Here is a 12,572-nt window from a genome sequence, read left to right on the forward strand (position 1 = left end):
ACTTGTATACACTAAAGGAAATCCATTCAGTGTACCTGAGCAAAGACTCCAAGGTTCTTTGAAAGCAGACACGCTTGCTCTGTCCTGGGTAAAATCCTTTGAAACAAAAGGACAGAGAACTTCACATGCATGCTTACGTCTAGGCTAGTTCGTAATGATGACTGATTTTAAATCACTTGAACAACTGACCCAACAAAACCACTTGAGCAAATTTCCAATCATCCTTTAAGCTGAGATGCTTCCACCAGGTAAGGGCAGACGCTCAAATGAACTAGTGTCAAATTTCAGAGATGAACTGAAGCGAGTCTGGTAAATACTCAGAACAGGAGGATTAACCACCACTTGTTCTTAAAAGACAGGCAGAAAGAAATCGCTGCATACTCAAAAGATGTTGGAGTGAGGTATTTTTGAAGAACAGAAGATGAAGACACCTTGCCAAACCTGCTCCAAACCACTCATAATACTGCCTTCTCAGGCTTGAGGAGAGAACTCCCATGAAAGAAATCATGCTCCTTCTTTACAGAATTCATTAGCAACAAAATAATCCTAAATCCCATGCCCTGCTAGTCTGAACAGTGACAAACAGGTAGTTTTGCCTCAAGACCCTCTGTTTCCAGAGGCACTCAATGGCTAGTCACAAACCTTTAACAAAAAACAAAGACAGGACACTTCCGTAATTATCCATCGATTCTCTCATGTCATTCTTTGACTGCAAGGAACCATGTTTTTACTCTAAGTTTGTAAAATGGGATCCTGGTCCACAACTGCAGCTTCTAGACAAATAGTATCTATTCACAATATTAAAAACAGCTGCTGGAAAGGCATCATGCTGTGGCTTACAAAAGAAACTGTACGAATAAGATGGAACTAAATAAAAGAAATACGACATGGGGCAGGAATCACAGCCCCAATCAGACAATGCCAGGACTGGTTCTAGGAAAGGAGAACTTTATTTTAGCAGAACACTAATCAGACTACAGAAAGCACGGAAAAAAAAACAACAGTCCTCTAAAAACAGACAACACTAAGGACAACGCACCCACTCACAATGGGTGAAATTCTAACTCTCTGGAAATTGATGCCATTGACTTCACTGTGCCATCTTCCAGCCTTTCCATGACCTAGACTGGTCGCAGTTAAACCGTTTCTGAGCATATGCATTCACTCCACAGGTAAAGAGGCATTTCCTGCAGAGCACAACGTAACAAAGAGCACAGAGAGTTGATGTTTTCAAACTATTGAAGACAAGTGAAGGGCAAGCTTCCTAAAACCAGAGCCTTGATTTTCCCCATACCAGGGGCGACGCAGATAGTGTTAAGGACCGCAGACAATGCTGTATTTTGTTCTCGCTGCTAGCCTTAGCTTTAACATTTTAATCAGCAGTGAGTGCTTAACCAGAAGCCACTGCTCCAGAGGTAAAGTAGTCCTACAAACGAGCGTAAGGACTTAGCTTTGCTTAGGAAATTGGTGACTTGTACATACATACAGAGACATACATTGGCCCATGTATAAATATACCAACTCTGCTTCATGTATAGTCCCACAGCTCTGGACACCAACACATTTGAGGCTGCCTGCTGGCGTCATTGTTCACAGAGTCAGATCATTAGCTATATCAAAGCCCTCAGCTGAGGAACATCAAGGAACTGTGCAAATAGAGCTCCCTGGTGCACACAACTGGCATGAAAACTTCACATCTCTTGAGTGTTTGCAGCCACATCTCTTGGGTCACAGGTGATGTGTGATCACCCGTGGATGGATCCAACATGCCCGGATCCATCAGCCTGGCGGAGAATATTGCTTTCAGGAACTCTGCACTGTGCCTTGCATCAAGATCTGAAAGATTCATGCCAAAAAGGGCATAATGAGATATTTGAGCTCAGTTGGGATCACATCAGAGAACTCTAATTGTGGAACCGAAGCACTGGAAGAGGCAGCTTCAAACACCCAGGAAATTGCTAGCCCTACCTGAAAACGGTTCTATTTATGCAATATTAAAAGCTAAATTTAAAGGCAGTAAATAGCGAATAGAGACGTCACGAGTGATATAGATCCCCATCTGGTTAACCACAGTAAGACACACCATAAATAGGAGAGGTCGAGCTCTTTGCGGATGCCTGGCTGTATGCAGTTGCAAAAGTGATTAAAACAGTGGTCCTCACAGCAAAGGTAAGGACAATCTAGCACTGACAGTGCTTCTGAGAATCTCCTATCTGAATCAGTCAGATAACCTTTAATAACTGTAATTTGGAATTACAGTACGGCAGTTGTTTTCAGCCTGTGGTCGTGAGCAACTACAGACTACTCCTGTACAGCGCCTGTAGAACACAGCTAGGGACTACTGGCCTATGACTGGAAATAATTCTAGTTACTACATGGGGTTTCCTGCTTCCACTGGAAAATATCTAGGTCTGGAAGTCAAGCAGTTTTAAACCACCCAACTACAACTGAATGCTAAATTACATTGCATAAGATTAATTTTTCTCATGGACTTTATCTTCCTTGCTCTGGGTTCGTTCCTTTAGTTGATTTCCCTAAATGCCCTTAGATACGCTGCCCAGGATTGAAACCCCAACTGTTGAACAGGTCAAGATAATACTGTGTAACAAATACAATGGAAAAGTTTGACTACCTCCTATATAAATGGTGTAATATGGACCCGACAGCTTGTGTCAGGCCCACATTAGACCATTTAAATAGCAGATAGTCAAACAGCTCATGGTACTTTACGCACCACAGAGCTTACACCTACCCAAATAATTTCACATACGTTATTTGATCTTAGTGGCATATTCAATGATATATAATTCTCTCTTTGAATTACAAATAATTTGATTATAAAAAGGGAAATGCACAGGTTGGGTTTAAAAGAGGAAGAACATAAGGAAACAGAGTAACACCATTTGTTTCTCAACTGCAGGACCAGGGGTTTTAAGAACACGGGTATGAAAGTCACCAAAGAATCGCACAGATCAAACACCACAGAATGTCCATAGCCAGCTTCTTCTGGTGGGACATCCCAGTTCTTTAAAATCAGCTGAGTTGATATATCAAGCGTCACAGAACACAACAAACAGAGAAGGTCAGGGAAGACATAAGTCAATCAAAGGCCACAATGGAGCTGGGAAACAGGTGGGACAGGAGCTGAGGAGTCACCAGAGAACAGAACAGGGGACATTGTGAAAGGGAAGTTACATGAGTGGAGAATGCAGTTCCAGAATGGAGGATTTTACAGACAGAACATGGAACTTGAGTGTGACTCACCATATGGAGAGTAAGTATAAAACTATCTCCACAAAAAGGATAAGTAGCAAAGGTTAAAGAAATCCAGGATGAACTATGCATCAGACTAGACATTGCACGTCTTAGGTTTTTGTCCAAAACGGAGTCAGGGAAAAAAAACAGCATTCAGTTTCTCCTGATCATCTTGTTTTCCCTTGTAAATGAGAGAAAAAGAAGCATCTGGCCGTTCACCAGCTGCCCTCCACCCTCATGTCCAATGACTACATTTCCTGTTACACTGTAAATGCTATGGAAGGGTGAGCCTGGTGACGTTTTTGGCAGAAAAAAAATATTTAAAATTTTTATTTATTGCCAGTTATTACTCAGGAGTAGGGTTTTGTGCAATTACTAACTTGGAAGACAAGGAAGATATTTTAAGATTGTCCCAAAGTCTTGCAATACCTGTGGTCCCCCTCATGGGTGACCCCATACACTAAAGGGGCAATCAGCCCTTCCTGACTGCAGCTATTCCGAGACCTGGAGACACAGGGACTCCAAGCTGCAGGTATCAGCCTAGAGTCCAAAGGATTTTTGTGGCAGAGCTTGGTGCACCACAGTCCAGAAGCACCTTCTTCTCCACCAGCCAACTCTCAGTGCTCATTGACCAGGGCTGGGAAAGCCTCCTTAGAGGTTGGCCACCTTCACTGCCTTCCCCTGGGCCAATCTCACTGTATGTCTAGAACAGGGCTGACAATTGTGCTCCGTTATCTCAAACTTCACAACCAGGGAGTTTTCAACTGTTCCGTAAACCTTCAATGAAATCCTTCATCAGAGTGGAAGTGGTGCAAAAAATTAGCCGTGCTGTAAAAAAACCCGAAGAATTTAAAAATATTTTCAATATGCAGATTCTTTGCCAAAAGCACAGTAAAGAGCCCACCATGAAGACATTACAGAAATGTTTGCTCGTTTCTGAATTTCCTGGAGTTTGCTTAATGTCAGCTGTCCCGTTTAAGAGCAGAAACGTAAAACCCTGTGACAGCTATTGAACCCCCGACCCCCGATAGGCAGTTACCAGTTTCGCCGGGACTGGTTTTGAAATCATTCAGTCCGTTCAAGCCTGCATCTTGTTACAGTCAGTGCAACTGATGCAATACTATGAATCTCTTTTTCCCCTGTACATTTTTAACTCTCTCGTGCCAGCAATTATTTCGCTCTTACAAGAATATAGACCAGGGCTGCTCTGCTTCTCGGGGAACAAGGTCGCATCTAGTTTTTGTTTGAACTAGTAAATATTTAGGAGAACAAGGAAGTAGCTTTTTATCTGAAACACGTTTTCGTATCCTTGAATCGGCAGGGCAGCAAGGAAGGGAGTGAAAAACAGCCTGCCATTTCCTTTCCTCCCTGTATTTTGGACCGCCTTGGAGCCAGCATGTGTGCGCATGCACGCTCGCTCGCTCCGTCTGCTCCTTGAGACCGTGACTTCATTGTAAAATTCAATTCATCTGTTCAAAGCAATGACTGAAACACTGTCTATAAAAATATGGCATTTTTCCACTTTTAAAAAAAATGATATATATATACACATAAAAATTAACACTTCTTTTAGAAGTTATTTTTAAACCTAGTTGGCCTGGGGCCAATTTTGGTCATAACTGAAGTGGATTCTTCTTTTCCTAGAATTCAATGCCTTCCTTTTCTAACATATATTAGTTTAAATAAAAAAAAAAAGGAAGTAAAACCATAAGTGCACAGTTTACACTTCTATCTACAACATTTTACCCTCTGACATATCAGTACAGTTTGCATTTCAACTTACTACTAAGCAACCGACCCAAATGAGTCTTTACTTTTTTTAGTTCGGGACCTTAACTCGAGCCTGGACTTTAGCAATCCCAGAGCAGAACCACTTCCTTTCAGTTTGAATCTGGCTGGGACACTGGCAGAGCATCACCACAGCCAGTAACTGCCTGAGTCAAAGTTTATGTCTGGGAGGTAATTGAAGACCCTTCAGAAGCGCGGCCAAATTTGAAAGAGCGCATCAGAGCCGTATTACAATGCAAAGATCCACATGGCTTCTGGCACTATATCTGCATTTACATGTCGATAGCCAAGCATGAAATAGATGAACTGAGAGAGCTGTTGTCATATATGTAGGTAGAACGAGCATCCTGACTTCACTAAGTTCCCGTTTTCCAGGACTGTCTGTCTCAAGAGACAGTAGGACATCTGGTCTTCTTAATGGAGCAGCTGATCTGGAATCTGGGGTTAGTAAAACTACCCCCACTCAGAGAGAAAAAAAAAAAAAGAGAAAAAAAAAGAAAAAAAAAAAGGAAAGACTTGAATCTAAGCAATTAATATGTCACCAAGAAGTATTTTAAGGAATAACATGCAAACCGACCTGGCAGGGAGAGTATTTTCCTTCTTTCAAAGGGAATCCTGTTTTTCTTGAGAGAAAATTCCAACTAAATTACACTAACTGACTTTATATTCAGTGAACGTTCACATGCGCAACATTATCCACACTGGGACACCTCCATTAACTGAGATAAATATATTATTGATATACTTAGTTATACATGCTTTGTAAAGGGTATCAGCAAGCACAGTCGTGCAAAATAATTAGAAGATAAGAAATTCGTAGTCCTTTTATCCACAAAAAGAAATTAATCAGATTTGTATTTGAGAAGTTGAATTTTCTCAAGTCTGATCTCAGCATTGAAGCAATTCTTCAAGTTAGGCAGAAATGATTGGCCAACTCAGGGCTTATGGATGACAAAGGAAAGGTGAATCTTTACAGTAAAAGTGTCACTTTGGTTTTTTGGGGTTTTTTTGGTTGTTATTTTAATGCTCAAGTGCCTAGGGAGTTGGAACAAGATTTCATAAGGTCACAGTATCTATTTAATCTTTTAACCTAACAACATTGGAAGCGTAATGAACGCGGACTTCATGAGAATATCATAGGTTTTGCTGCTGTTGTCTTCAAACAGCAAGTTCTGGAGGGCTGTTTTGAGGGGATTTTTTTTTGTTTGTTTTTTTAAATGAGGCTGGTGAAGATGCCCAACTCCCGTGCCTTCAGCACCCGGACTGAAGCTGCCAGGCTCCACACAGCCCTGGGCAATGCTCCGCTCCCCCTGCGCCTGGCTGCTGAGCGGAGTTCGCTTTTAATATTAGCAAGAGGGAGCTTGCCAACATGTGCTTCTTGAATGAGGTAGGTCTCCATTACCTCATTCTACACGACCCTTTTACAGATTTTATCCAACAAAGCTTTTGAAGATATATTTATCTTTAACCATGTGAGAAATCTCACTTACGCTAATGATTGTGCAACAATAAAAAGTAAAAATAAAAACGATTAGTAGTGTGCTATTATAAACCCTCTTGGCTTCCCTTTGCCCCCCTTTTTCTTAGGAATTAATTACTCCAATGTTTATTTTTATTTTTCTAAATTGAAGAGTGCAAAGCTAAAGGCAGAGGTATAAAGGCAGCCACAATCTGAATGGGTGGGTACGGGATCTTTACACAGGTGCCTATGACATGACCCACAGTGTACATGTGACATGACCCACAGCATGAATGCCACACCAGGCAGTGCTAGAAGGAGTGTTACAGCTCTGCTACCTACCCAGTAAATCCGTACCAGGACAGTAAGGAAGGATTATGCAGTTTAGCAGCATAAAGCTGCATCAGAAGCTTTGAGAAACCATCATCATCCTCAACCTGCCGTTCCTCTCCTCCCCTGACCCCTTCTCAAACACTCCTGTCACCTCTCAGGTTTACCCATTTTGTTTTCTGTGCCACTAGGTGCAGAAATCTCAAGATGTTTGTGGGGTTTGAGCCCCTGCAGGCAGCTGCAGGTTAATTCTATCTGTCTAATTGGGACAACGTAACCTCCAGAATCCAGCACAAATGACCTGTGTGAAAGAGAAGGGGGGGACACAGATGAGGATACAAGAATCCTTACAAGGAAGTGGATCCAAGAGAAAGATCAGGATGGTTTTCTGGAGGTTTCTTTTGGAGTTACCTTCTGGCTGACAGCCCAGGCCAGATGGAGATCATTTCTGAACCTACAGCAAGAACTGCCCTTTGCTCAGAGCGAAAGGAGAGCTAACAGCTCCACCAAAACTCACATCTCACAGGTTTCTCCTCAATTTGCTTACAGGTATCCTGCCTTATGCTAGCAATTAACTCTATGTCAGATGCTACTGTCCCTGACCTCCCTGGGGTGCCCCATAGCTGCTGTCTCTGGAGAACAGAGCTGGTCCATGCAAGTCCTGACCTCCAGATTCTCTTTGTGCCAGCCCCAAGAGCTCTTTGGTGCCCCATCCATCCCCGTTTCCCTTGACAGAGCAACTACAGTCTAACCCTCTCCTCTGGATATCAGATCAGCATCCACTGCAGCAGCAAAGCCCTAAGTCAGCATATCGTAAAGAGACATTATAAATATTACCTTGATATTTCAGTGTACACAGTTAATATTTACATTTCACACCATCTCCTATGTAAAGTCTCTCTCTCCGTGCCATCGATACACCACTTCTCTTAACCCCTCCCCACCCAACACTAAGAGCCCCTTTTCTCAGGCAGGCTAACAAAACAGAAGATTTTTCGTGCTTCTGAGCCCAGCTGCCATGGAAACAGAAGTGGCCAAAAACTGGTTTAAAAATACAGAAAGTAAAAGCAGACAAAATTCCCCAACCTTCAGAACATTTAAACCCCACCTGGGCCTTTCCCGAACACACCAGAAATGCTTCAAGCTCACAATGAGATGCTGCCAGGCAATATTTCAGGGCCTAATTTCAGAATTTGCTATGAAGCATCTTTTGATGCTCCAGATGTATCTTCCTAAGGGTTAATATACCAAAACAGGAAAGGGAGGGGGGGGGGGGAAAAAAAGGCACAAAAGCTGTGTAACTTCTTTCCGTGGTATGACAAACTCTCTCTGCCTCATATTCCAAAGCGCGAGATGTGCAATTTCCATTCTTTAAGCTCAGTAAAAATGGCATTAAAAAAGTACTAACCCTGGGAACCGCTTGTTAGTTTATCAGATCAACATCAGCAAAACTGTCTTTTTATGTGCTGCTTAGTTTCAAAAAAAAAAAAAAAAAACCACACAAAAAACCAAACCCCAAACCCTACCATGCATATTTGAGTTCTCCCTCTCCACACCCCACACCCTTCTGCTGCTGTCCAGCTGGAACACATCAAGGGTCTAGAAGCCAAGTCAAATGTTGACCCCACCCTCCTCCATCCATTTTAAGGCACCTTCAAAGCCAGTACACTGATCTAGTTCAGCTTAGCCAACAACGCCAGCAAATCTGTTATTTAAGACTTTAGTGCTGGGTTTTTATAACTGCCCATTAATACAAGCTTTGATGTATGGTCAAAAAATCCAGCTGTAATGAGTTTCATCAGACTGTAGTAACCTTTCCTCAGAAGGTCTTTATTACTATACCTTCATAATCTTCGGTCCCAATACTGTTTTATAGTATCATTCTTGCTGAACCGCCTTAAAAAACAACACTCAGCAACACACCTCCTTCCCCAAAATTAAAACAAAGAGCTGTTAATAGTTTTCTACAAGACACTTTTGCACCCACATTTGCAATAGGAATTTGCTGTTAAGAGTATGCAGGCAGTAGTTGCGTGAACCAAAAGAGAAACCGATTTTCCTGACAAAACCCTTGAGACAGGATACAAAAGGATTTTGTAAAAGGACAAAGAACTTACTCTGTTGTTCCCCTTTGCAGGATGCAGCAAGGAGGAAAGAGGGGGGAAAAAAAAAGAAATGTTAGATACATTTATTTTACATGCATTCGGTCTAACTTGTACAGTTCTGAAAACAGCTCAAAGTGAACGAGGAACTCACTCAAAAGAACATTCACTGAATCCTTTAGTTAGATAGTTACCAGGGGAGCACAGGGCATTTGCAAAGGATTTAAAATGTTCAGTTAAGTTGTAAATTCACACTGGTTGTTTTTTTTTTCAAAATTTCCTCTCCGCTCAAACATTCTGATTCCAATTTTGCTTCCTCCAGTGTAAATCAGGAGCAGCTCCAGGGAAGTCGGTGGACACTAACACAAGGGAGAAGAAAATGAGGCCTGAGATGATCTAGGGATGGGACGGAAGCCAGAGGGATTTTCGTGCATTGGTAATACTGAACTTCCAGTACGCAAAGCAACCCGCTAAACATGTCTGCTTACCCTTGCATGACAGCCCCTCCTTACGACTTGCCAACGAACGGAAAGTTTCACAATCCAACACTTTTTAAAAAAGCAAATATTGAACTTTTAGATCAGTAATAAAAATAAGGAGGAGATGGCATTAGGGGAGAGGGGGAAAAGGAATGGATGGTGCTAGTGAGGTAAAGTGTGCGCAGCAAGTTACGACAAACATCTGTGCTATTATTTTATTTTTTTTTAATTGTGAGTTTTGCCATGAGCTGGCATGAAGAGCGTATATTATACAGTGGGAAATCAGCCAAAATAAACAGCAGCCTACAGTTGAGAAATACAGTCTGGAAAGGTTAGTCACAAAGTTGTAGTCATTTTTTAAAAAAGGAGGTTTTTGGATGCATCAGTCCAGAAACCCGGCAGTAAAGTCAGCTGGTAAATGAATATCCCGTTTCAAAGTGAATTGGCCACAGTGTGATTTATATCAAGCAAACTGACTTGCATATGGGTTGGAAAAATAAAAACACTGATTCACTGCTAGCCGGGTGGCTGTCAAAGCCCATGTCCTGACAAAAGCCAAGCTCCTGGGGGAAGGAGGTGACTTGGCAAACTGCAAAGGAATTTGGGGTTTTATAGAGCAAAATTGAGGGGCGATTAAAGACAGTTAACAAGAGAGTGAATATATGAAAGTGAGTGTGCTTCCCCACATGCAGGGGGCCAGGCCAGGCAGGCAAATGGAAGCAAAATGGAGGAATGGGGTGATACCTGGCCTTTAATTTCTAATATATTAATGAGACTGATTTAGGCAAAAAGAAAAATTAATAATCAACAACCTTGGACTTAGTTTACAGCATTAAATTAGTAATAGAGACTTCATATTAGTGGCAGTAACTATGGAGCCCCATTACCACTGCAATCACACAATTTTAAGTAGCACTATAAAAAAAAAAAAAAAAAAAACTGAAAAATGAATATTCTCAGTTGAGAGATTTGCCCGCGGTAAGAACTGAGAACAAATCTCTTTAATTCAGCGACGAATTCCTACTTTTCCTGCCACTGCAGAAGCAACCTGGTTAGGGGCAACTGCATTGGGTTTTCCACTAGCGTCCTTGCGCACGAGCGGCAGAACCGTTAATGAAAGCACACGGCTTCGCTTCCAAATTCCAGGCTGCGCGCGCTGCTCTGGCAGTTACAGAAAGCAGGCCAGCTCCACCACTGCCGTGCTCCAGGTTTACAGCCCCATTAATCTATTTTTCATTTCTAAGCAGCAATTTTTCTCCTTCTGGTGCCAAAGCCTCGGATACTCCAAGTTACCAGCTGTGGCTCGCCCATGAAAAAAGAGGGAGGAGGTCAGGCTGGGAAGGGGCGAGGGCACCTCTTTGCCTTTTTAACTCCAGGATCGCAAAGCTGTGGGGAAGCACTGATGTAAACGCAAGTTGCTGCCGTTTCCTGGCAGTCTCTCCTACGTAAAAACACAGTCTCTCAAATGTTCGAAGGAGACTAAAAGACTTGGGATCTCTGAAACTATTTTATATTGTCAGAGGAAGGTGTGAAACTGAGGAGTATGCACGGGATTTTAATGAAGCGCTGCTGATTTTTATTTAAGTTCCACTGGAGCTTCTAAGGTACTCTGGGCCTTGGAGCTTTTGCTTTGCAAAATTCCAAACTTGAAGAGCAGACTTGCAGTCTGCACATCTGGACATCTAGTCCTGCAGGAACAAAGTGCTTCGCGAGACTAGAGTAGCATCGAGCATCTTTCCTGAACAGCTTGATAGTCTACTGAGTGAATTTCAAATTACAGGGGTTTGGAACAATAATATTCACCCTTTTTATAATGTGAAGATAATTCCAGCTCAAAGAAGACCTGAATTTTGACTCCCTTCTACTTCTGTCTTTCGAGAAAGTTTCTCATCTTGTATCTAAGATCCTTTGACAGACCAACTTGAAACAAAACCAAGCATTCTTTATAAACATATTTTGAATACAAAATATTTTTAGGGGGAAGGGAGAGACAGGAAGAGAGAAGTTTAGAAATCCAACTAGTCTGTCTTGTTTAAAGATAAAATAACAGATATATGAATATGATAAACATGTTACAGAATACAAGATTAAACCAGAGGCAGCAACAGGCTTTTTTGACATCATTATTAAAACCTGATTAGGACAAAAATCCCACCGTAACAATACCATATTTTGTTCCTAGTAATTAATTAGGGGAACCTCTCATAACTAATCCTTGTAAAACGAGTTCTGGTGGTCTAAAGTAGGAACTGATCTACTGGGACAGGTAACATACTGACTGAAGAATCACCAAAATTTATTTTTTTTTAAAAAGGTAAAGTCTCAGATACCTGGTAGGTCTCCTGCAAAATTCATATTTGAACTATTCCTAAAAAATCATCATCATTACCATCATCATCACTGCTTATTCCTCTAATAATTGGAGAATCCAGCAGTTCAAGGATTCTCTGATTGATCTTTTGATGGTAGCCTTGAAACTTGGTATGAAGAGGGGAAGGTGAGGGTTCTTTGCATAAATAGCAGGCAGCGTTATACTGGAAGCCACGGAGGTACCACAATTATAAGGGAAATATGAGGAAGAGAAAGATGAAGAGATGGAAGACAGCACAAGATCGACCCCCCACTCAAGGGACCCGGCCTTCCCATGGAAAACAAGCAGGAAGAAGAACAAATTCCATCAAAATCCAGCAGACTTACTGAAGGAAGGTGAACAATGCATTAGAGGAACTTTCAGAAGCTCAAATGACAGGTATTTTTGCTAGTCACCCTTCTCTCTGGATACTTCTCAAACCACCATTTGATATTAAAAAACAAAATAAAAAAGTCGAAAAAAATATGAAATGGTAGTTGGGTATATTCCGTTTCCTGACTTTCTGTCTTTTCTGTTAAATTAATAGAGGCTTTTTTATTGCATCCTGTTCAATTTGCTTCACATGATGATTAGCTGAGTAAAACCGCCTTTGGAAAGGTTTAGCATGTGTTTCATACACAAAAAACCATGCAGTGAATCAGTAAAATAAATAGACATGATTGCCTGGAATGCTTCTGTCAGTTCTCGAATACAGAGCTTGAGGGAACAAACTCTTCAAAGCACATCTTTACCTTAGATGACATTAATAGAAACAACGAAGCTCAGGAAACCCCAGATCACTCAACGCT

The 12,572-nt window shown here is 41.6% G+C and overlaps 1 protein-coding gene across 9 annotated transcripts in view; it reads right to left on the minus strand.

Annotated features, from left to right (window-relative positions):
• DNM3 (dynamin 3) overlaps positions 1–12,572 on the minus strand; it is a 181,477-nt gene that overhangs the window by 45,079 nt on the left and 123,826 nt on the right. For 6 of the 9 annotated variants that reach the window (XR_010072176.1, XM_063343210.1, XM_063343212.1 and 3 more), the window contains one exon: positions 8,950–8,961. The exons of the other annotated variants lie outside the window; for them this stretch is intronic. Coding sequence is in view for 5 of the 6 variants with exons in the window: in XM_063343210.1 (XP_063199280.1) it covers positions 8,950–8,961 (12 nt within the window). In the remaining variant the exon portion in view is untranslated. The remainder of the gene's footprint in view (positions 1–8,949; positions 8,962–12,572) is intronic. 9 annotated transcript variants of the gene reach the window in all.

This window comes from Chroicocephalus ridibundus, chromosome 8 (genome assembly GCF_963924245.1).
Source record: "Chroicocephalus ridibundus chromosome 8, bChrRid1.1, whole genome shotgun sequence".
In the NCBI taxonomy this organism is placed as follows: Eukaryota; Metazoa; Chordata; class Aves; order Charadriiformes; family Laridae; genus Chroicocephalus; species Chroicocephalus ridibundus.